The following is a 26,208-nucleotide window of genomic DNA, read 5'->3' on the forward strand; positions in this document are numbered from 1 at the left end:
CATAGGGAAATAGTTGCTTATTGGTTGACTCAACTTGTGGCATACAATGCCCTCGTTAAATTACATTAAATATGCTTCTGGGCCATGAATCTAGGTTACCCTGACCTGTTTAGTAAGGCGGAAAATGTAGGGGCCGAAGACAATGTGGGATTTGAAGATGTTTGTAGTCTGTAGTTCGAGCGAAAGGGATCCTCCGTTTAATAAATAAATGAATCAATGAATGACTTTAGTGACAGCGGAACTCTCCAAGACTACCTTTTGGATGGGACCTTGCTGCATGTTAGTTGTGCAGCCTTTTTGAAAGATATTTATTGGTGAGATTTTGATGTGCCACAGTTCACCATCTAAAGGCACAAACTAACCTTTCATATGATTTGTATGCAAAATGAGGCAACAGTGGTACAAATGTCTCACATCATTATCATCAGAGGAGCATTGTAGTACAGACAACAGTGGTGCTCTAAACACTATTGACACATCTGTCGCCACGATGTGTTCCAGCTAGATACGCGAAATCCTTGATCATAGCCCGAACCACGTGTTGACAAAGAGCTCTCCTAATGTATATGTATTGCTCACTTTCTGCTTCAAGTCCCCTGGTTTATGTTGTTACAACCAATGTCATATGAAACATTATTCTCTCATTCCACAGCATTAAGACAGAAAATCAATACGTATACATTAGAAGTGCTCCGCTATTTATTTGTTAACCTTTCATAAGAAACTGATGATAATTATTCATGGCCTTGAGCCAGCTCATCTAGTCACACATCAATGCACTTTTTTATTTTATTGTCAACACTACATAACCTCAAGCTAAACATTTCCCAAAATAAAAAAATAAGTGGGCAAGTATTTCACATAAATATGAAGAGATTTTATTGTATCTGTGTAACACTTTATTGTTTTTTTTAAGTTGGTCCGTTTTAATGTTAAAGTGTAAATTGCTAGTTTTAAGATTTACACACAAAAAATTAACTTTGAATGAACTGACGTTATGTATATAGTTTGAATGTCTCAGACAGTTTCTCCGAGCCTATTACTCTGTGATGGGAATTCAGTTTCTGGCACATTCGGTTTGGTACCCCCCTGCCCCTGTCTCAGAAATAAGGAATCTTGGATTAAACTTTGAAGATTGCTGCAATTTTTCCCAGTAAGTTTCAAATGGCAATTTATATGCATATTTTAACTTGGATGATACAGCAACTTTGAGTAGGGTAATAATATAGTATACATTCCAGAGGCTGCATCACACGTAAATGTGAGCCTTAAACTTTGCAGCCTATCTCAGATTACTGAATTGTGATTGACAGACTACAGGTATTTTAAACTGCACAACCCTTATTTTGTGGAGTTAGAAGAGCAATGATTGTTTTAGCCGGTGTTGGCATCTCTCGATTAAGCTACCTATTCTTAGGTGGATCATTAACAAGCTGCTCTGCCAAATATGTAAGGCACTTAACATGCCAGTTCTTAGCATCTTGATCAACTTGTTCATGGTTCTCCAAAATCGGTCCTGGAGGGCTGGATCCATGGCAGATTATTTAGACGAATACATTTATCTAGGGGGGAGAGGAGGGGAGAGGAGTTGTCAAAACGGCTAGGGCGGTTTTCTCAAATCTGGGGAACTGAGTTAGAGTCTCGTCAACGAAGCTGAACATCCTGTGATTTTGGGCAATTCACTTAATCTCCCCATGCCTAACAAAAAATGAATGTGTCCTCAAGTAACGCAACTGGTGCTATGTAAAGCACTCTGATACCCGATTCGGGTCAAGTTCGCGCTATTTAAAACTCCGTAAAATAATAAATACATCTAAATGGGGATATACTCAAACTCTGACATGGATCCGGCCCTCCAAGACCAACTTTGGAGAACCCTGCTTGCGAGTAGATCCCAATCCACCATGCATGCATCACCTCCTACCTTCAGTTCTGAGACGCTTAATCGGATATTTATGTTAAGGTTGACTCCTTCTGAAATTGTTTTCCTGAAAACCTGCATTAACAATCCAAGCAATTAAAAGTCAGACAAACCTCAAAGACTTGTCTTCACCTCCATCAGTCATATCATACCCTCATCGAATCAGGTGGTGCTTAGAGAAGGGGTAGTCTAGCACTTATTACAGAATATATAAGTAAAAAAGCATCAATGGCGGTCACCAGGACTCCTTAATATCAACTGACATGGCAACATTAAGAGTGTGATTGCACATATCAGAACTAAAAGCTCCAGGCTACTACCAGGATGCTATTGTGCAGATGCATGAATTTATAGAAGCTTCTAGAACAAGTGGTACGACTCCTATTCATAATGAAGTGTTCCTGTCTTGAGACAAGTTACCTGACCTCTCACAAGACAATATGGCTACACTTCCTGCTTATCAGTATCTTCTGATAGGTCTGCTGTGTTGTGTGTAAATAAATAGTGAACATGTGCATATAGTGAGTGTGTGCATGCGCGCCCATCCGTGAAAACACTTGTTAACTATTTCCTCAAACAACTGAATTATATAAAATACTTTAAACATAGGTATTTGGCAACCTCTAGGACAGCCTATAATTAAACTGTGTTTATTGTGCTGCTACCAGTAGTAATGTACACCACTACAGTAGCTCGAGTTTAAAAGCTATGAATCTCAGGGCCCGTGTTGGCAAGGTTGTGGAGCTTACTGACCCCTTTGTACTGCGTTTAGTTCTAAGGGCACACAGTCAGTCATTCCCTGTGAATAATTAATTTGCTGTTTTTGAAAGATAAAGAATCACAGGCTTCGACACTGATAAGTTGGTTTTGGGTCCCCCCAGCACATTACGTTTGTGCATGTCCCCACTTTAATGGGGAGACCATGATGTTTGGTCATTTAATGTCAGCTATAGATGATGAATCCCCGAACAGTGTCATGTATGTGCATGTTTGCATTGTGCTGAGGGGATGACCAGGTAATCGTTCATGCAGCTCTCTGATGGATGTCACATGTGGTTTTTCTGAGTCCCCAGATAGATTATGCAGTCTGTGTGTTCTCCTTTGTACTGCTGGTCACCGGTGTATTCAACTGTGTAGCCTTGTACCGTGTCATGTATGTGCATGTAACTTGCATGATCAAGGTAACTATTAGCAGCGGTACTACGTGTCTCTCGGACCTCTTTCAAGTGCTCGCCGTCCTTTTTCCCCAGCTCCTGATCCCCCCGGGGCGGCAATCTGAGGGATAGCCACAAGCTCTAGCTACGCCTTGCGCAGCACACATGGAAAAAGCAAAATGCCAAGGTTTGTTTATGTACAGGAAGGTGTCCCTTCCTGTACATAAACAAACCTCTTTTTAAAAATGGCAATTTGTAACTTACATGTGTGCTGCATGAAACAGCACACATGTAAGTTACAAAATGGCATTTAAGCTTTGTTTATGTGCAGGAAGGAACACCTTCTTGTACATAAACAAACCTTCCCTGCCTGAGCTGGCATTAAGTTGTAAAAGCTATCGCCATCGCAGGGGGAAACGCTAGGCTGCACCATATCCTTGGTAATATGGTGCAGCCTGGCGTTTCCGAAGTGGCGAAGAGAGGCGTTAAGCCAAGGCCGCTAACACCTCTCTTTACCACTTTGTTGGTAATATGCCCCTTAATTTTGAATTTAAGGGAAGATCAGCCATTGGGAAATTGTATGTCGCCCTTGAGGGGCCATCGGTTTTGGGTTGGATAGACCAGAGAAATGTAAACATTATATTAGACCCTAATAGTTCTGCACAAGTCCTTTTGTTAGCTCATAATGACCTATAGTCAAAAGTTAAAAGATGAATATCCTGAAGTGTTTTCAGGCAAGATTGCTAGTTTGCAAAGATTTGTACATAAAATCATTCTGAAGAAAATGTTATACCCAAGATTCACAAATCTAGAGGTATTCCATGGGTACTAAGAGAGGAGGTTGAAAAGAAATTAAAGACCTTATTGGATGGTGGTGGTATACAACGTTTACAACGAAGTTTTTACCACGCACTACCATTACAACGCAGGCATTACCACGCATACCATTACAACGCATTGCTCTGGGGGGCGCTCTAGGATAGGGAATAAGTATAATTTTCTATCCAACACCTTCCCTAGTGTCCACGGGGACTGGAGTTGGAATATAAAATTATACTTACCACTATCCAGCTCCTCTAAGCGCTATGCGTTGTAACGGTATTCGTTGTAAATACCGCGTTGTAATGGTATGCGTGGTAAAAGTATGCGTTGTAACGTCATACATCCGATGGTGGTATCATTGAAGAGGTTGATGCCTCTGAATAGGTCACTCCCATGGGAATATACCTCGTTTTCTAGCATGCTTTTTAAACACATGCCATTACAACGGGGTCATTACAACGACCGCGTTGTAACAACATATGCCATTAATCCACAAGTCGGAACAACGACTTGCTCTAGGGGGTGGCACTGGATGTTGGAATAGTATAATTTACTATTCCAACTCCAGTCTGTGCAACAGTAGGGAAGGTGTTGGATTTTAAATCTAACACCTTCTGACTCTTAGAACAAGTCGTTGTTCCGACTTGCGGAGTAATGGCATGTGTGGTAACAACGTGGTCGTTGTAATGGCATGCGACCTGTGGGAAGATTCATTTATGCATTGATTTGAGAAGTTTTAACGAGAATATTATAGTTGAGAAGTTTCCCCTCACAAACTTTAATGAATTGGTGTCACTGACTTAGAATATGAAATGGTCTTCGGTGTTAGATTTGTCATCGGCATACCATCAGGGTAGGTTACATGAAGATAACAAGTGCTTAACTACATTTATGATGCCCCAAGGTTGTTATCGTTTTATACATATGCCTTTTGGGCTAGCATCGGTGGCTGTCGCCTTTCAGGAACTCATGCATAAATTATTTGTGGGAATCCCTGGAGTCGTTTTTTTTCCAGGACGACATCCTTATTATAGGGGAGTCAAAAAAGGTCCATGATAGTAGGGTGCACATTATCATTGAGTGATTACGTGAAAGTTGTTTGACTGCAGAATTATCCAAATGCAGATTTGGTGTTCTGTCTTTACATTACCTGGGGCACAAGATCTTGGCAAAAGGGATTAAACAAAGAAAAAATGTATTGAATACTATGAAGGATGCTTCTTTATCCCAAAACAAGGATGAGTTGCGCTCTTTTCTGGGCCTCATAGAATTCTACAGCAAGTTTATGTGTGTTTTTTTCAGAAAAAACACACAATTTACGGCAGTTGTTAAAGAAAAAGCCCACCTTTTTATGGACAAATTGCCTACAATATGATTTTGACAAGATAAAACAGGAATTGTGTGTAGCAAAGAATTTGGTGCGTTTGATCCTACTCTTGCTTGTATCATCACTACGGGTGCAAGCAGTAAGGGTATAGGAGATGTTTTATTGCAAAGAGACACGAATGGGAAAGAGGGCACAGTGGCATATGCTTCAAGAGTATTGTTCCCAGCAGAAGAACGCTATTCGGTCATAAAGAGAGATATTCTAGCGGTTGTGTGGGGATTAGAGCACTTCAGAAGCTTCGTTTGGGGTCTCTAGGTAGTAATAAGGTGTGATCATAAACCGTTTCTCAATGTTTTGTCTACTGAAGGGTTACTTAAAGCCACACCAAGAATTGCTAGGGTGTCTATATGTTTACTGGATTACAATTATTCTGTGAATTACATCCCTAGAGTGAAGAACCAAGTTGCCAATTGCCTACGCAGGTTGCCCTTGACTCTAAAGAGTGCACCAGAGTCATGGGATGATTTGTGTATAGCGTTGATTGTTATGTTATGTTATGTTATTTGTACACTTCTATAGCGCACGGCCACTCCACTGGAGAATCCCGGCGCTTTGACGAAGACTCCCAACCGAAGATGGGGAAAAAAAAAACATAACACCAAAAGGGCATACAGACATAAAAAACAGCCTCAAAGATTACGGGAAGAGCCAAGTCTTAAGGGCCTTGCGGAAAGACAGAAGACTGGAAGTCTGTCTTAAAGAAATAGGAAGATCATTCCATGCATGAGGGGCTAAGTGCCGAAAAGACCGTCCTCCTACTCTTGCCCGTTTGATAGTGGGAACACTCATTTTTGATAAGGACGAGGATCTAAGAGATCTGAGAGGGGTATACCAAGACAGTCGTTTGGAGATATATTTGGGGCCTATGCCATGCAAGGCCTTGAAAGTCGTGGTCAGTGTTTTAAATAAAATCCTTTTTGCAACTGGTAGCCAATGCAATGTGGCGAGAAGATCCGTGGCTCTGGCTTTCCTTGGAAGGCCAAAAATGGCTCGGGCTGCAGAATTCTGGGAGATTTGCAAACGCCTGACCAGATATTTGGGAAGTCCCAAAAACAGAATGTTTGCATAATCCAGCCTGGAGCAAATCAGTGCCTGGACAATAATTTTTCTGTGCTGGATAGAGACTAGGGGGAGAAATTTGCGAAGCATCCGCAGGATGCCGAAACATTTCCCAGTGAGAGATGAAATATGTGGTCCGAAAGATAGCTTGTTGTCAATCACCACTCCCAGATTTTTGGCTTTCGCAGACGAGCTAGTGGGAGGAGACATGTCTTTCGGCCACCAGGTTTTCCAATCGGGTTCAGATGTACAGCCAAAGAAGAGCAACTCCGACTTGTCGGCGTTGCACTTCAGCCCATGGCATCCAAACCACTCAAAATAGCACTCAAACATCCGTTGACCTGGACACCATCAAACTGACCATCCCTGTTACTTACAAAGAGGAGCTGGGTGTCATCAGCATAGCTGACAATCCGGGCGCCAAAAGACTCCGCCGTCACCGCCAGGGGGGCCATAAAGATGTTAAACAGGAGGGGGCTTAAGATGGAACCTTGCGGGACCCCCACTTCAAGCGGTGACATTTCAGCAGAGAAAGGTGGCGCCCAGATTGTCTGCCGGCGGTCGGCTAGGAAGGACTTGAGCCAGTTCCACACCGTTCCCCGCAGACCAAAGTCCCAAAGTCTGGAGAGAGGAAGTGCGTGGGGAACGGTGTCGAAAGCCGCCGACAGATCCAGCATAATCAGTACCACTTTTTTACCAGCATCCAACTCCTCCCTGATGGCATCTGTGACTTCAAGGAGCGCGGTCTCCGTGCTGAAATTTGCACGGAAGCCGGATTGAGTACCATGCAACAGACCCCTTTCTTCGATAAAATTGGAAATAGATCTGTGAGCAAACCTTTCCGTCACTTTCGCCAGAGCAGGGAGTAAGGAGATGGGTCTGTAGTTTGCATGAACTGCAGGGTCGAGCGCCGTTTTTTTTATAAGTGGTAAGATCATGGCACTCTTCCAAGCTTTGGGAACTATCCCGGAAGAGAGTGACAGATTCAAGATGGGATTTATCAAGTCATTAAGAACAGGTGCCATATTTGCTGGACACTTGGCAGGGCAAGGATCCTGTGGAGATCCGGATTTGAGACTTGTCAGAATAGCAAGAGAACTCTCTAGATCTAATGGGGGAAAATTGGACAGAAAGGGGCCATGATCTGGCAGGGGACATCCCAGACTTGTCGTATGCTGCTGGAAAGTGGCCTGGAGGGAAGATTGAATAGAGGTAATTTTCTGTACAAAATAGACAGCTAATTCCTTCAACCAAGTTTCGGAGTGAACATGGGTCGGAGTGTAAGCAGAGGGAGAGGTGAAGTATTTAACCACCCTAAAAATTTCCTTGCTAGAATGCTCCGCTTCATTGATTCTGGATTCCAGATAGGATTTTTTACCTTCCCAAATTAATTTATGGTAGGCCCGAGTCTGCGTCTTAAAATTTAATCTCTCAGAAAGATCATAGGATTGCCTCCATGCTCTTTCTGCTTTCTTGAGATCTTGTCGTGCTTTTTTCAGGTGAGGGGTAAACCAAGGAGCAGATGTTCTCTTGTCTGCAGAAGTATGTTTCTTGGCTGGAATCAAGCTCTATAGACGGTCTGTGAACCAATTATGGAAGAGATCGATGTACTCCTCTACATTGTTAGAGGTGGAACACGGGAAGCTAGTTAGAACATTTGATAGCATCTCTCTAGTAAGAAGATGGAAAGGTTTGGAGAGAGGCTTTAGTGACCCTACTGGTTGGGACCGTGATGGAGCCATGACAGAGATGGAAAAAGTGATGAGAAAATGATCTGACCACAGAACTGGCATGGGAGGGTCGACACAGATAGGAACGGTAGAAAAAATCTGGTCAAGCGTGTGGCCTTTATTATGAGACGGTCCTGCCACATAAGGAGATAGGCCAAACACGGAAGTAATATCTAGCAGTTTTAGAGTGTCCGGATCTGAACTATTATCCATATGGATATTTAAGTCACCTAATAAAATGATTGATGTTCCTTTTGGGAGTGAAACTGTAGACATTAATGAATGGATTGACAAAGTTACTTCAATCTATGATCCTAGTGGGAACGGTGAAGTTGAACGCTTCAACCGTGTGATTAAAGACTCACTACAACTGGCCAAATTTAAGAATCAAAATTGGTTTCAAGCAGTGAAAAAAATGCTTTGGGTGTATCATACAATGCACACTGTTACTGGTTACAGCCCTTTTACCATAATGAGGGATAGAATACCTTTCACTAAAGATAATCAGTGTTGGTTGAGACATTCCAGATTGCATGAGTGGTCTCCATGTGAAGTAAAAAAAAAACATCAGGTTGTACCAAGAGAAGTACAAGAAGTATTGTGATGATAAACGCAATGCCAAAGAGTTTCCCTCATGAAAAGTGACGAAATTGCCTTTTAAGGTTAGGAAGGGTGAGAGTAAGTTTTCCAAACCTTTAGAAGTTCATGAAGTGTTTACTAACTCAGCAAAATTGTGTGATGGAATGACAAAGGGTTGAAGGACTGGGTAGATCTTCAGGAAGTAAGGGAGTTTCAATGGCTATACTCCCTTCAAGATGAGTTTTACAATATCCCTGGTGGTGAACCTTGTCAGAATCCTCTCCCAAGTGAGAGCATGTCACAATTCCCAGGGAAGTGAATCTTGTCCCTGTTGAGATTGTGACAGAAGAAAATGTTAGAGAGTCTGCACTTATCCCAGAGGGTCATTCCTTTAACAAATTTGGAAGAGAGATTAGACCACCAGAGTACCTCAAGGATTATGTCACTTATGTTAATTTTTAGGTGATTTTTTCCTTCTTCCTGTTGTATTTTCCCCATGCGTTATATCCTTCATCCCCTCTTTTTGTTCTGTTTCCCATGCATTGTTATTTTAGTAGGACATTATTATTCTAATACTGCACTATGCAAGGAAGGAGATGTGTTGTATTGTGCTTACAGTATAATGTATTTATGTCATTGATGACACTTGGAATGTTGTAGTGTCATCAATGACCAGTTGGAAATTTGTTGTCGGTCAGGACAGTAGTGCTGACGTACTTTGTCAGAATTTACTTAATAAAGAATTCCTGTTAACTTCAAAAGTGGTTCCTGTATATTTAACAGTTGCCACGAGAAGCCAGAATATAATTCAAATGTACCTGCCTTACATGAGAACTTCACACCTACAATAACTAGCCTAACTTTCAATGGTCCTAATAGCTCTGAAGGTGAGAAATACCTTGTTAGAAAGGATTTATCTCAAGAAAAAGCCAAGAAATGCAAGACCCCTATGGCACAATCCTAAGCCTTCTCTACAGCATAACCACCCTCTTGGGAGATGGAGATAGAAATGAAGCTAGATATGCGGAGGCGACTTCCTCCAGTTCAGAAAAACATTCAATATATTAGTTTTCACCAAGAACCTTGTGTATTAGGCTCATCCCGAAATTCTCTTAAATGTATTTCTATTTCCCCAGTCTCCTACCCACACATACAATTAATTTGTTTGTAATGGAGATTCTAATCACTTAAAGTGGCAATATGTTAAGTGCACACATGCCATCAGGGTTATGTGATGCACTACAAAAAAAACTCATTAATCAATAAATATAAATATACTAACAGTGCTGCGGAAGGCTAAATGATTAAGTCTGATTAACTCTAGAGTCATGCTATTCCTGGTATCGTAAGCCACCTTTCTATACGTTTATTCTTTGCCTTAATATTTGCTTCTATTGGTTTAAAACTACCATGTTTCCTAATTCACATGTATTTGCTTTATTTTTCAAGTCCTGAGGCACATTGCTCCAATACTTCCAGTCTCATCTAGCAACCAGTTTACTACTAATAATGTACTTTCCCAATAAATGATCACGCGATTTAAGGGCGTGTTTTGACAGCTTGCCCGTCATTCAGTTTACCTTTTTTTACCCATGGCCGTGACAGGTACAGTCTTCCACAGGCAATGCATATCATATATATCAGACAGACACAAACACCTACCAAAGATAATCTGGTATCCTGGACACATGCTCCTGGAAAGCCGGGGAGGTGGGACCCTCCACGTACCAACGTACCAGCATGTTGATGGTCTTCGAAACCTACATAAAAAAAAAATCAATTCGAACAGGGATATCATACAACCTAACAAAAAACACAGACCCTGAAAGAAAGCTGGACACAGCCAAACGACAACAAGCGATGCTGTGGCTCTAGGTTTCCATTTCCTTATAAGTCAATAAGTCAGATAAAATGGGAATGGGTGAAAGTTTTGACTACTTGCCTCTACCCGTGTGCATTTTAAAGTCTGTCTGTGTAATGTGCAGAATTTCATAAAGTATTTTGTTTCACACATAAAAAGGGGGATTAACTGTCAGAGTACGCACCAGGATAGCGGACATGACAAAATCAACAGACATCACATGAAGAATCTGCCTGCGCCATTTTGTATTGCACTGTATATGAACTTATAGTCATAGACACTGTTAATTTTATAGCTACACAGCACTCACTCACTTTGCATGCCTTGTTCCTACTTTCAGGAAAGTTACAATTAAATAACATACGCTCTGTAAAAGTATCCATCTGCACTTATCTAAATCTGTTATACTTTTTCCCTGCTTTCATATTAATTATAAAGGCCTGGAATTAAAGAGCAGCTGAGGCAAGAGATGATCGTGGAACCTGGAAGGTGGTGGTGAAAGGCTTGCATTTCTAGAATTCATGCATATATTTATTCTTTCTGTCACCTCGGCCCCATCCAGTGAGTCTTAAAGCCACATCGAAAAAGGGTTTTGCACAGATGCAGTTGAATATTTGACTAATAAAGCAAAACGGGCGAGCTTCAGTTAGCGCCACTGCTATGTACATTTCACATGCCTTCAGGGGAGGGGATGTGGCAGCGGCTCCTCTGAAGGTAGATAGATCACCACCCTTAATCTGGTAGTTTGGCGGCTGTATTCTGGCCAGGGTGGTGGGGGAGATGCCTTCCACCACACTGACGGGTGGCGTGCCACTCAAAAGGAACAAGATAACACCTCACCCAGTTGTGGGTTTATAGACAGGGACATAGCTTGGCTAGTAAGATTGGAGGGGTGTGGGCATCTGATTTCATGACCATCACTCTAGCATATAATGCATACCTGCCAATTCACATGGTGGCACCGTGAGACGCACAATATCATAGCTGCCAAGGTTTAAGATTGCTATGTGTGACATTTTCATAATTTCAGCCTGTTGTCAATGGGAAGCACTGCAATATCTGGGAACTGCTCAAAACCCCAGAAATAAAAGGCAAAGATGCTGATAGCAATGAGACAACTGTTCAGGGCACCAATGTCACATTGTAGCAATCAGAAATGTAATAGCAATTGTGCTTGTCTAAAGGATACAACCGTGGAGACAGCTAATGTCACCTTACTCTCATCATGCTTGAGTGCACAGGCCCTACCCTTAGCTGTAATTTCAAATATTTAGCTCTTTCCATGCACTTAATTTTGCTCATGAGCAAGTGCCACTCATAATTGTTGAATGTCACTCATAATTACACTGAAATTATGAAAATGTCACACATAGCAATCTTAAACCTTGGCAGCTATGTGCTAAAATACATTATATGACAAGCATGGCGCATAAGAGGGGTTTACACTAAATGAGAGAAACACAATATTTTATAAAATATTTTTTTCAGGGCCTTCAAAGCAGAGATGAGAGAGAGCGTATGTGTGTTTTTGTCAGTGTGTGTACGCAAAAATCACAGGTGAAACCCGACAGACAGCTCACCATACCAGAATGAAAGCACCTATACCCAATCATTCACCTGAAAAAAAAAAAAAAATATGTATATATATATATATATATATATATATATATATATATATATATATATATATATATATATATATATATATATATATATATATATATATATATATATATATATATATATATATATATATATATATATATTTGGGGGGGTAACACCCTAAACACCTCCCCTGAATCTAAGCCCCTGTTTATAAAGTGAAAGGGTGGCAGAGTTATAGGAGTCTCAATTTTAAACATGACACATATGCACCTTTATGAAAATAAAGTCTGATGAGTTATAGGTTCACTTTGTTAACAACTGCTACAGGTGAAGAACAGCTAAGAATGAAAGCTCACTGACAGGACAAGAAATGAATGGCCTAATAAAAAGTCAACAGACATATACTGAAAAGAAGGCTGGATTGAAGATCAGCTTACTGCCCCAACGCTGATGCAATTGGTGAACCGATCGTCTGCTTTAATGTGATCATACAGCACGTCCATTGCGCGACCCCGCAGACTGGAGCTGTGATGTGCTTCGTACACATTGAGCACTGCTGCATAAGAGAACACAGAGCCACAATCAGTCACAACATGTAGAGTCATCTCTGCTCAAATTACTCACCAAGTGTGCACACAGACACTGATCTCAAGCATTGGGTTGATTGGAGGAGAACACACCTATACTCAAAGACAACTTATTAAGAGCCAATATTTAGAGGCAGAAAAAATGCGCCACATCTACAAACTGCATTTTGTAGTATGTTTAGTAGTACTACAGCAGTACTACTAATACAAATATCTTACCACAAAATGCAATTCACAAACCTATTTGTACAGACCTCCACCCCCATCCCTCCTATCTTTTATACGAAGAGCTGTCACAAGTGTGTAGATCTTCACACATATAGGTCTGCATTTTAGTAACAAATGTGGGAGGAGTGGGAGGTGGTGGGGCTAGTGGTTAGACAATGGGGCTTACACTTAAATGGGCAAGTTTTAAGGAGAACCCACTGCTATTCACAAACAGAAGTTCTACAGTGGCTACAGCTAAAAAAGTTCCAAACAGTTGTAAATGTACTCCAGCCCAGCCCCCGGGGAAGTTCAGCACCACTCATGCCACTCACAGGTACAGAAGCGCATGCCCATAGAAACAGATGACGAGAAATAAAATAAAAAAGAAACAGAGTTAAATGATTTTGATTTAAAAAAAAAAGAAATATATACATTTTGTTTAACTTGAAAAACCACAATTTATCAATAATGATGTTATAAAACGAAGTTATTTTAATATTAAATTATAGTACGTTGAAAGACTTGCAAAATATTTATTAGTATTTAAAAAAGATTCTGTAGACATCTTAGCACATTTTAATGCATATGAAAAATGTCATCAATTAGGTGGAATTTTTTTAAATGTATTCTTTAGTAATGTTAATTTTAAATAAAAAAATACCATTCTGTCTCAACTTTCCTATGATTATATATTACGAGAGTTATGAACTTACAAACATACCATATACTATATCTGTTTCTTCCATTATCTGTTTAATGTCTCTTATATGAGCCCCTTCTTTAGTCCTACTTTTGTTTCTCCTGTGTCTTTGAAATATAGGATCTCTTCATTGACAATAACCTTTTGTGAGCCCATAATGTTATGCAGCACTTTTATGTATTTATATATCTTAAATTATTCCAATAAAAAATGACAAAACAAAAAATCCATTGAAACATATTTTAAATCATTAATTTTAATACACATTTAAGTCAATGTGCTATAATATTATATATATACATACAATTATTTCACATCCATATTTTATAATAAAATATCTATATTTTATATTTACAATTTTTATTAAACTTCAATAAGTTCTCCTATACTTTATCATACACAGATCTCAGCCCAGGTGGCGGAGACGTCAGCCTAGGTGTGAAAAGTTGCAAGTACTCACTTTATACTCATAATTCGTACTCTAGGAGGCTCCACCAGTGGGTGGAGTCATGTAAGTGCACCAAGGAATAACTTTACACTTGCAAATGGAGAACAGCACAAAAGTGTAAAGCTAAATCTAGGTGGAAGAACAAATTAACATGAGTAAAGCTACACATCTAAATTGCCCTTGTGGTTAGGGCCCAATGTGGCATGGCAGATGCAGGTGGGAAACAGCGAAAAACATCTGGTGCATCCTTACCATAGGCTACTGTCAAAAGCCAGCTGTGAGGTGTGTAGATATCACAAACACTGATGTTGTTCCTCTGAGACGGCCAGTGTATGCTGGAATACTCTTCTACGTACAGCTCCTACCAAAACATGCACTGTAATGTTTACTGAGTCATCGGAAATCATCTGAATTCAAGTAAAATCACCAAAATCAAATTAGCTACATATCTTTTGAAGGAAATACCCAAGCCTTTACATCTCAAGCCCAGGAAACAAAACCCTGCATCAAACCCACAAGCGTTGGGCCACAAGCTAGGTCCTGCGTGACATAGGGGTCTGGTAAAAGAGCTTTAGAAACTCGTGGGACCCTTCTATGGCATATGTTCACTTTGGACATGCTGTGCAATGACCAGCAGAGGCAGTGGTGCCCTGTAAGAGGGTTTAACTAGATGTAATCCTTGTTGGTAAGGGGAGTGAGAGAGAGGTATGGTTATCCACTCTATAATAGTGTATCTTACCATGACTCAAGTCAGAGAAACAGATGCGAATAAAAGGCTAATATTTTTGGGTATGCTAGAAAGTACACATTTCAGGTAGACTAGGTTAATATATACTGTATTTGGGAAATATTTTCAGGTAGACTAGGTCAATATATACTGTATTTGGGATTTTTTGTTTTACGTAAGAGTTTTATATGAGAATATAGGTAGGAAATATTACCATATTTGTTTAAATTTAAAGTGCATTTATATAGGGCTTACCACACCTGAGAAGGCTTTGAAGCGCTTCAAAGTGAGTAGCACACCACCCGGGAGCCCAAAGTTAGTGAGTGGTTAGTCCATTAGTTGTTGGGGTTAGTTTTGCATGCTCATTCCATGCATTCACTCCAGTTTATTTGTGATACATTATCAACATAGATATGATCTTTTGACGAGGCTATGTGAGAAGCAAATGTTTTCTGGAATCAATAGATATTGTTATCGTTTTCAAAAGAGCTTAAGAGAGATAGTCATGACAATTAGAGTAATATATAAACAGAAGAGGCAGGCAGAAGGTCGAAGGGAAGCAGAGGTGCATTAAAAAAATAAGGGATGTCAGTAAGTACAAGTTTCATTGAAGGTCAATTTTACATGCAGGACTTTTAGTAATACCACAGTTCGAGAATTTTTGCATCTAATCTGTGGGGTATACAACCGTTTCAACGCAACTTTTACAACGGACTACTTTTACAACGCAACTACTACAACGCAGGATCCTTTACAACGAATGCCTTTACAACGCATGACATTACATAGCAGATGCTATTACAACGCATGCCATTACAACGTAAGTATAGATAAGTATATCATTTTATTTAAACATTTATTTAATTCCCAAAAATTATTTAATTAATTTAATAAATATTAAAAATAAATTAAATTAATTAATTTAAGTAATTTTGGGCTAGGTTTGGGTTATGGGGTACAGGTGTATTTTTAGGGTTCAGGGCTAGGTTTGGGTTATGGGGTACAGGGGTATTATTAGGGTTCAGGGCTAGGTTTGGGTTATGGGGTACAGGGGTATTTTTAGGGTTCAGGGCTAGGTTTGGGTTTTGGGGTACAGGGGTATTTTTAGGGTTCAGGGCAAGGTTTGGGTTTTGGGGTACAGGGGTATTTTTAGGGTTTAGGGCTAGGTTTGGGTTTTGGGGTACAGGGGTATTTTTAGGGTTCAGGGCTAGGTTTGGGTTATGGGGTACAGGTAACTCCCACTGGAGTTAGAATATTATTTTAAAACACCTACACTATTTGTACACTAACTGTATTTAGAATATTATTTTAAAACACCTACACTATTTAAAAAAATATATTTATATATTTACAAATATATTAATAAAAAATTAATATAATAATTAAAATTAAGTAAATATTTATTAATTAATTTTTTTTTAAACAATATACTTACCTAGACTTACGTTGTAATGGCATGCGTTGTAATAACATCTTTTATGTAATGTCATGCGTTGTAAAGGCATTCGTTGTAAAGGATCCTGCGTTGTAAATTTTGCGTTGTAATGGTGTGCTTTGTTAAAGTATGCATTGTTACGTCATATATCCAATCTGTGGATGTAAACCTGTTGAACAAAACAGTTTTACATTCTTCTCCAAAGGAATGTAGCTTACACAACCTTTCTAGAGGCACTTAAGAGGCGACACAGATACTTCCCACAGTGAAAAATAAAGCCAAGTGTTTGGTGAGACCCCTTTTACGAGTAACTGTCAAGCAGTCCCACAAATAAGCACATTCCATTACCCATACTTACAATGTACAATCACCCCAGTTAGACCCCTTTTATGTACCTACTACAGCAGTACATTTAATACTACAAAGTATTGTTACAGATTGTGCAAATCATATGCACCATACATAAACAATACATATAAAACATATATTATGTAAACATCCACCAACCTAAAAATGCAAGGCAATTGATAAAGACATTGCAGCAATCGTTAGTATATTCCGTGCATGATTGGATGTGCCTGAGGTCTGTGCAAATTTTTCTATGACAAGTAACCCATGCCACAGCAATGGCAAAGTAAACCAAAGTATATAGGCCTATTAGAACCAGAAACCTGCATACATATAGCTACAACATTGAGGTATAACACGCCGTGGTGGATCCGCAGACCCGACAGATCAGAAGATAAGATCTGATTGGCTGCCTCCACATCAACAAAGATGTGGCGGCAGCTATTTTAGGACTTGAGTACTCAGTCCCCTGTCTCGCAAGATGGTTCACAAAACAAATAAGAGGAGGCTGGTAGTGATAACCTGCACCTCTAGGCATGGTGGGGGGACGGGGGGGGGGGGTGGAGGGGGGCGGTGTCCAGGGGAGATCCCTTCCCGGGGCTAAAAACATGATTTCTTTTTTATCAGGACCTCGCCATGTACAGCTAATTACATGTTCTATGACATCAATGACAGCATTACTGCAACATTTGAAATTACATCATTGAAGACAACACTGTGTACGGCACGGGCTATAGTTACTTTAACCTTTGTTTTTTCAGTGCATATATATAGATAGACATATATGCAGGTGGGCTAGACTTCCTAACTGCATTAAATAAATGATATCTTATCGTTAAGCATGTTATTCCGCAAAACTAAGGAAAAGCTGACTTTGCATTTCACTTATTCAGCAAAATAGTGCGGAAACATTTAGTTATGCATGAAGATACTTTGGTTTAAAGCATATCACAAAGACAATCACAGGTGGGAGTTGCCTATGAAGACCACCGAATGAATAACAAAAATAAAGTGTTGAATCTTTTGAAAATGCAGCCATCTGTATGCGCCATGCCTTGTAGTACAAATGAATACAAATACATTTTATAGTCAAGGTCATTTTCTGAAGGAGGCAAATGTTCTCACTGGAAAAGGGTCCCATGACCCAGAGGTCAATTTCACTCTAAAAAGTTAATGCTAGGGCACCTCCAAGAAAGTAAAAGTGATCATTATGAGATTACCCGAGGTATGAGGACAGAGTAGAGTGGGCACAGTGAATGACACCACAGAATAAGATATGTACAGACAGAAGATAGGGAAGAGAAGAGCTAAAGGGCGAAGAAGGGTACAACATGACATGGAGCAAGAAAGGAAAAAGGGGAGAAAGAAGCTAGAAGACATACTGAAGTTGCTAAGCATCTGCCTGAAGGTGAGGTAGTGAGTGGTTGGAAGACTGTGGAGCAGAAATAAGAAGATTGCAACATGATATTTGTGTGTAAGGTGACCTAGTTTAGGACACCCCCCGCGCCGCACGGCCACCAGCTGCTGCGTGCGCCTTCCCGCCTGCCTGCCTCGCTGCCCCGGCTGCCGCTGTGTGACCACGCCCCCTACCGCCGAGCGGCGTGGTCTGTGCCCGCCTGACCTGCAGGCTCCTGTGCCCCGCTGTCCTGCCGTGTGCCCCTCTGCATTTATTGTGTATTGTTGTAATATTGTTTTAAACTTGTAATTGTCATTATTTCCCTGTTGCCTGTTTTTCGCTTCCCCGTCTAATCCCTGCCCGCTCCCCGCTTCCCGCCACCGCCACTGACCACGCCCCCTTTTTCTTTGTGTACCCTCCCCGATCCCGCCTCCCAGCTGCTCCGCCCTCCCTCGCACTTCGCCATATATGGCGACCGTGCGAACGCGCAGCGGGCGCGCCGATTGTGTGCCGAAGGTGCGCCAAAGGTAAGCCCGTCTGCGCCCGTCCGCGCCTGGACCGCGCCCAGTGCCAGGACCCCTGGCCCCCACCAACGGAAGACGACCCAGCTGTCCTACAACGCCACCGAACTCATCGCACTCAACACCGGCGGGATCCCTGGATGCTACCGAGCCACCCCGAAGCGCACCCACGGACCCTTCAGCTACCACGCCTGCAAGTTCACCTGCATCCGGACCTGCCCCACACCAGCACCCGCCAAACCGAACACCAGCAGCAACCACCTCAAGTGCATCCTGCTCAACACCCGCTCCGTCCACAGGCACGCCATCGAACTCTGGAACCTCCTCGACACCACAGCTCCAGACATCGCCTTCCTCACGGAAACCTGGATGAACGACTCCTCAGCACCCGACATCGCCATCGCCATCCCAGAGGGATACAAGATCACCCGACGAGACCGCGTCAAACAGACTGGAGGAGGCATCGCCATCATCCACAGGGACACCATCCACATCACGACCAACACCGACGACACCCTGAAAACCGCCGAACACCTACACTTCCAGATCCGCACCGACCCGAAGACCACCCTCAGAGGCACCCTGATCTACCGACCCCCGGGACCACGCACACAATTCAGCGAGGACATCGCCGACTTTGTCAGCCCGCATGCCCTCCCCTCCGCTGACTACATCCTCCTGGGGGACCTCAACTTCCACCTGTAGAACAACAACGACCGCAACACCATCACCCTGCTCGATAACCTCGCCAACCTCGGACTCAAGCAGCTGGTATCCACCCCCACCCACCTCGCCGGACACACACTCGACGCCGTGTTCTCTTCCAGCAAAGACATCGCCTTCAGCCACGCCACTGGACGGACCACAGCTGCGTCCACTTCACCTTTGGAAGAACGACGATCCACCACCACCAGCAACCGGTTGCTCGAAGAAGCTGGAACAAGATCACAGCCGACCAGCTCGCCGCTTCCCTGAGCCAGCACCCCCCCGCCAGCTCAGCGAACCCCAGCCAGGCCGCCGACAACCTCACGAAGTGGATCAACAACTGCGCGGACGAACTCGCCCCACTGAGGACCCCGCCTAGCAAACCCGGCAGCAAGAAGGCCCCATGGTTCACAGACGAACTCAAGAGCTCCAAGAAGAACTGCCGAGCCCTCAAGAAAGCCTGGAGAAGGGAACCAACACCGGACAACATGACCGCCCTCAAGCTTGCCACCCGGAAGCACCACCAACTGAAGAAAACTGCATTCAAGGACCGGCTGGACAACAACGCACACAATTGCAAGGAACTCTTCAACATCGTCAAAGAGCTCTCCAACCCCAACGCCGGAAACAACGACATCACCCCATCGCAAGACCTCTGCAATTCCCTCGCCTCCTACTTCCACAACAAGATCGCAGACATACACAACAGCTTCAGCACTCAACCGACGCACGCCACAACCGAACCACCGCCCCCCACCACCACCCTCCGCGCCTGGACTCCGATCAGCACCGAAGACACCATCCGCATGATGAACTCCATCCACTCCGGATCTCCGACCGACCCCTGCCCTCACCACGTCTTCAACAAGGCCGACGCAATCATCGCACCCCACCTGCGGGACATCATCAACACATCCTTCGACACCGCCACCTTCCCGGAGAGCTGGAAGCACGCCGAACTCAGCGCCCTACTGAAGAAACCTACAGCGGACCCCACCGAACTCAAGAATTACCGCCCCATCTCGCTCCTCGCGTTCCCAGCCAAAGTCATCGAGAAGACCGTCAACAAGCAGCTGGCCGCCTTCCTCGAGACGAATGGATCCCTGGACCCCTCACAGTCTGGCTTCCGAGCCAACCACAGCACCGAGACCGCCCTCATCGCTGCCACCGATGACATCCGAGCCCTGATGGACAACGGAGAAACAGCGGCCCTCATCCTCCTAGACCTCTCCGCGGCATTCAACACTGTCTGCCACCGCACCCTAGTGCAGCGCCTTAGCAACGTCGGAATCCAGGAGAAGGCACTGGAATGGATCATCTCCTTCCTCGACGGAAGAACACAGAGAGTCCGTCTACCACCGTACAAGTCAGAGGCCACCGAAGTCAACTGCGGCGTCCCTCAAGGATCCTCGCTGAGCCCCACCCTCTTCAAAGTCTACATGAGCCCCCTCGCGGCCATCGCATGCCAACACAACCTCAACATCATCTCCTACGCCGACGACACACAGCTGATCCTCTCCCTGACCAACGACCCCGCCGCCGCCAGAGCCAACCTTCATGAAGGGATGAGAGACGTAGCCGAGTGGATGACGACCAGCCGCCTGAAACTGAACTCAGACAAGACGGAAGTCCTCATCCTGGGCTCCTCGCCCTCCGCCTGGGACGACTCCTGGTGGCCCCGCGCCCTGGGCAGCGCACCCAAACCAACAGACCACGCACGCAACCTGGGCTTCATCTTGGACTCCTCACTCACCATGACCAGACAAGTCAACGCCGTCTCCTCATCATGCTTCAACATCCTGCGCATGCTACGGAAGATCTTCCGGTGGATCCCCATCGAGACCAGGAAGACGGTCACCCAGGCCCTCGTCACCAACCGACTGGACTACGGCAACGCCCTCTACGCCAGAACCACCGCCAAGCTCCAGAAGAGACTCCAGCGGATCCAGAACGCCTCAGCCAGACTCATCCTCGACATCCCACGGCACAGCCACATCTCCGGACATCTGAGAGACCTGCATTGGCTCCCCGTCAACAAAAGAATCACCTTCCGCCTCCTCACCCACGCACACAAAGCCCTACACGATCAAGGCCCGAGCTACCTCAACAACCGCATCAACTTCTACGCTCCCAAACGACATCTCCGATCAGCCAGCCACGCCCTCGCCGCCGTCCCCCGCATCCGAAGAACGACAACAGGAGGAAGATCCTTCTCCCACTTGGCCGCCAAGACCTGGAACTCCCTCCCTCCCGACCTGCGCCTGACCCAAGACCACCTCTCCTTCAGGAAGAAGCTCAAGACCTGGCTATTCAAGCAGTAGCAGCACTCCCCCCCCCCCCCCCCCCCCCCCCTAGCGCCTTGAGACCCTTCGGGTAAGTAGTGCGCTATATAAATGTCTGTGATTGATTGATTGATTGATTGATTGTAAGCCAAGACAAGCTTTTTATTGGTTTTAAATATAAATGTTCACTCTGGATCTACACCCGAATACAGTACTGTTGCTTTTTAAATAAATTCTCTATGATATGTAGAAGTGTGTTTTTCTGATCCTTGTTAATTAGGCCTCAATTACAGTATATTCACTATCTTGTGAATGGAAGTCACCCATGTCACTCCCCCCTGCCCGCATCTCCCTTATGCAGTATGCAGTTGAGCTGAAGTATGCAAATTGCTTTATTGAATTGAGGTTCAACACTTTCTCTGATCCGGTGAATATACACTTTGTGATTGAGGTTGTTTTTTAGGGTGTCTAAAATGTCGGGGGGCACTGAACCTATATCTTTAGTAGAAGAGGATGGTTGCACGATAAAGGGCACCTCATTTCTGCCTGAGAGGGGTTTGCAACAGGCAAAATCTTAACATAGAGGGGAGAATTACAGCATGCATACAATCCATAGGTGGTTTAGCAGACGAAATACTGTACCATAAAATAAGTAAATCAATAAATGCAAACAGTAACGCATACCAAAAACTAAACACACATACCAACTTGCTGAAGTCAGGGGAGGGTAGGGGATCAAGGACTCTTGAGTACCAGGGGTGGTATAGTTTGCTTTACGATCTCCAGGGTATGTGTCTGGGGGAGGCCAGGGCTGGACTGGGAACCACAACCGGCCATAACAAAGTGCTCGGCCAACCAATCACCCCCCACATCCCCTCCCCACTCCCCACAAAATTGGACCCCACCTGTGCGGCGCACCGGGGGATTGCCCGGTGCCCGCAATGGCCAGTTCGGTTCTAGGGGAGGCAAAGTCCTAATGTGGTGGGAGGGTAGTGCTTAGTGATGTGAGCGAGCAAGAGAAGGACACACTATTTCTATTTCTTTACTTATAGAGCACCAGAATCACCCCATTAGGGTATCTCCACGCTAGGACCGCAAAAGTAAGCTGAGGAGGGACAATCAGAACAGTGAGGGATTCAACAACTTTCTGAATGCCAGATAATCCGTGCATTGACGCATGTGAATGGGGAGTTTATTCCAGTAGTGTGGGGCCAGATGGTAAAAGGCTTTCCCAGCCAGGTTTTTTTTTTAAATCGCGAGACTTGGAGCAGTGCTTTAGCTCCAGATCGGAGGGATCTGGAGGGGACATAGCTAACAAATTGGTCATTTAGGCAGCTGGGACCTAGGTTATTTAATGCTTTTTACGCCATACAGCAGATCTTAAATTTAATCCTATTCCGTATTGGTAACCAGTGTAGTTTTTGAAGAAGAGGGAGTGATGCGGTTCTTGGGGGGGCATTGGTCACCAGTTAGGCCGCAGTGTTTTGGACCACCTGGAGTTTGCTTATGGAGCTTTAATTGGCTGAGATCAGCAGCGCATTGCAATAGTCCAAGCTGCTTAGGACTAGAGCCTGGATCAAGGTTTTCCTGGTTGATAGTGGCAGGAAAGGGAAGACTCTTCTGAGTAAGCTAAGGCTGTGGACACATGCTCCAGTGGTGGAGGAGGCATGATCTCCCAATGTGAGTTTATGGTCCAACCAAACTTCAAGGTTTTTTTCCACCTGTTTGGGACATGGGGTAGGACCTAATTCCTCTGGCCACCAGCTAGGTGACAATTTCACAGTGGCTTCACCAAATAGCATCATCTCTGACTTAGCTGCATTCAGTTGGAGAAAACTAACTTTCATCCACTCGGCTATGGCCTTCATTCCTTCTGCAAAGGAGATTTTAGGATTCTTTCTAATTGGGAGAATTTGCACAGCTTTCCAATCCAGAGGGAGGGTGCCTTCCTTTATGGAGCAGTTTAGGATAGAGCAGATTTGAGTCCCTTTTGTCATGATCATGATAAATCGCCTAGGCCATCTATGTGGCGGTAGTCATTATGCGTGCCTCAGGACACATTGTATTTATCCTCTTCAGGGTAAGATAGACTCTATGGATGAAGTAATATTGGACAAGGTTGAAATTCTGGAGGCACACGGTGTGGCCTCAGGATGTTATATCAGACCTTCTCTGTTATTGGGACGGTAACATTCTCTGTCCAGCGGGATGGCAGGTCCCGTAAGTTTTGCTTAGCCTGTCATCCCAGTGCACTGTAAAGCAGGACAATCACCTTGATGAAGTTGTTTACACTATACAGAAGGTGGTGTGTACCTAGGGTTTAGCTGCACTGTGCTTCTAGTGGTTCCTAATCATGGCCCTAATGGAGCCATAAAGTAGAAAGTGGTGAGGGGGAATTCTAAACACATATATAAGGGCCTGACAGTCTCTGAACATGTCAATTTTGTCAGCAGCGGCCGGCACAGGTAAACGCGGTGCGGAGGTGGAACAGGGCAGTTCGCGGTAGGGGCGGGGGGAAGCCAACAGACAACGGAATAAGTTTTATTTATTTATACCTTTTCTGTCATCTGTCGACTTTCCCCTGCGACCAATCAGCCCGGTCTCACCGAGTTTACATGTGCCGACCATCGCTGATTTTCTTAGAGGTCCCCCAGAGTGAGTAGTCCTAATCCCATCTGCTCCCTTAACCCGCCCCAGCCTACGCGGGCATGAGGAGGTTTGCAGTGGGTCCACTGGAGTGATCAGACGCACACACAGTTGAGCATGTTATTCAGTATACCATCATTCCTGAAGTAGCCAGAGTAAGGCACCCCAGCCAGCAGTCTCCATAGATTTGACTCCTGGGGTTCTCACCGGTGAGGTAAATGATTTATTTAGAAAATGGCTTCAGGGAAAGTGGGATCAACAGGAGAGGTGTTGGAGGGAGGTTATAATGGAGGGAGTTAGAATGTTCTCTGCAATAGTTAAGGAGACAGCAGACAATAAGACAACTGATGCTGGAGACAAAGAGAAACAAAATCAGGATTCAGATGAGTACAGAGGCGGGGTCCTGGTCCTGTAATATCAAATACAGGCGCAGCAGGAGATAGTACGAGTCTACAATCACAGGAATTGACTGCTCGTACAACTGTAGGTGCATCTGCAAGTGCCCCACCGAGAATATATTGACAGCTTTTCTGAGTACTAGTAGAGATACAGCTATCTCTCCAGTTTCTAATGACATGCCTATTGCTACTGCAGTTATTGAAGTACCTCCTAAAACGAGAGTTATTAATGTTGGGCTTTTCAAAACGGAATTCAGAGAAATTATACCAGAGACACATTACATGAATAGATTGTCATACAATACTGATGAAATGAGTTACTTGATAAAAGAAGCAGCAAGATGTGCAAATGTAGCAAATTAGCTTGAAGAATAAGCTGAAGACTGTGAGGTAGACATCAGTAAAATGATAAATGTGAGGAAAAATTACAAAATGAAAAATGTTAAAATAAAATAATTGAGTTTAATAACCTTAAGGTGTTATAACCTTAAGATCAAGGATCTGGTTGAAAAAAAGTAAGGAGTGGAGTGATTTAAAGTAAAACAGGGAAAGATGGAAGAAAGGTATACAAAAGAAAGTTTCAGCAACAGAAAAAAAAGTGAACCGGTCAACTATTGATTCAGAAATAGGGACAATTTCAGAATTTACCTTGATAGAAGTACATGGAGGAAATTATGTGCCTTTGATGAAAGGTGATTTGTATGCTTTTACAACAACTTTTCCAAAGTTCCAAAAGGAACCTGAAAAGTGGTAAAAATAGGTTCACTACTATTTCACAAAAGCACTGGACTGATTTGAAAGGATCTGAAATCAATGTTTGAGATGTTACTCCCTAATGATTTGTGGTGTGAGTGTAAGGCTGCTGTTGCTTGGACAACTGAAGAACCAGCTAGGGTTGTTCATGATAATGCTCCTTCGGAAGTGTTTGCAGAGAAATACAAAGAGGTGACAGAGCATTTGAAAAACAAGGTGCCATGCTGTATGTGGAGCACTGCATGAGGTCTTGTGAACCCCTGGCCCCAGGGGAGGTGTGGAGACCTGTGTATACTCATGTGAGCGGTTTGGGGCTACCTGTGGACTGTGCAGCATTCTCTCATGGGAAGAGAAATACCTAATCTATACATGGAAGGTGCAGGGCCTTGTGGGAAATTCTGCAGGGGTTGAAAGCCCAGTGCAAAATTTTGAGAGAAATGCTGGAAGCTATCTGGGGTGGTATGAAGGCGGTGAAGGGGTTGAGCCAAGGGCAAGAACCGAAGGGAGTTGAGCATCCATATGTAAGGTTTTATGGGTGCTGTTGAGCCAGTTATAAGTCCCAGAAGAAGTTTAGAACACTCCGCAAGATCCAATAGGACCCGATAAGATCTTTTTTAATATTCAAAGGCAGGGAGGGGCACTATCCAGAGTAATGCTGTTTGTGGGGGTGCTGTGGCTGATACTGAGGTGCCGGGTTTTTAGGAACCCGGTGGGTGCCATGGGATAACACCCGAAGACCTCTGAGTTCTCCCTGTTCCGGACCACAGAAACCAAGAGTCTTCTAGGTGAAGTCAGAGATCTAGTTTTATTGGTTGCAACCAAGTAACATGCGTCCTAGAATTACAACAGCACGGGTCGTAAGTTCTCAGGAGACTGTTCGTTTTTACAGAACCAGCCTTCTCCTTTTATACGAAAATAACAGCTGCAGGCAAGAATT

General features: G+C 43.6%; 1 protein-coding gene across 1 annotated transcript in view; it reads right to left on the minus strand.

Annotated features, from left to right (window-relative positions):
- Positions 1-26,208, minus strand: part of LOC147731234 (lanosterol synthase-like) — a 310,880-nt gene that overhangs the window by 181,607 nt on the left and 103,065 nt on the right. The window contains exons 7-9 of the mRNA XM_086954169.1: positions 14,313-14,421; positions 12,556-12,674; positions 10,315-10,412 (exon numbers count right to left, since the gene is read on the minus strand). Coding sequence (XP_086810295.1) covers positions 10,315-10,412; positions 12,556-12,674; positions 14,313-14,421 — 326 coding nt within the window. The remainder of the gene's footprint in view (positions 1-10,314; positions 10,413-12,555; positions 12,675-14,312; positions 14,422-26,208) is intronic.

The sequence above is a fragment of the Lissotriton vulgaris genome, chromosome 2_1 (genome assembly GCF_964263255.1).
Source record: "Lissotriton vulgaris chromosome 2_1, aLisVul1.2, whole genome shotgun sequence".
NCBI lineage: Eukaryota > Metazoa > Chordata > Amphibia > Caudata > Salamandridae > Lissotriton > Lissotriton vulgaris.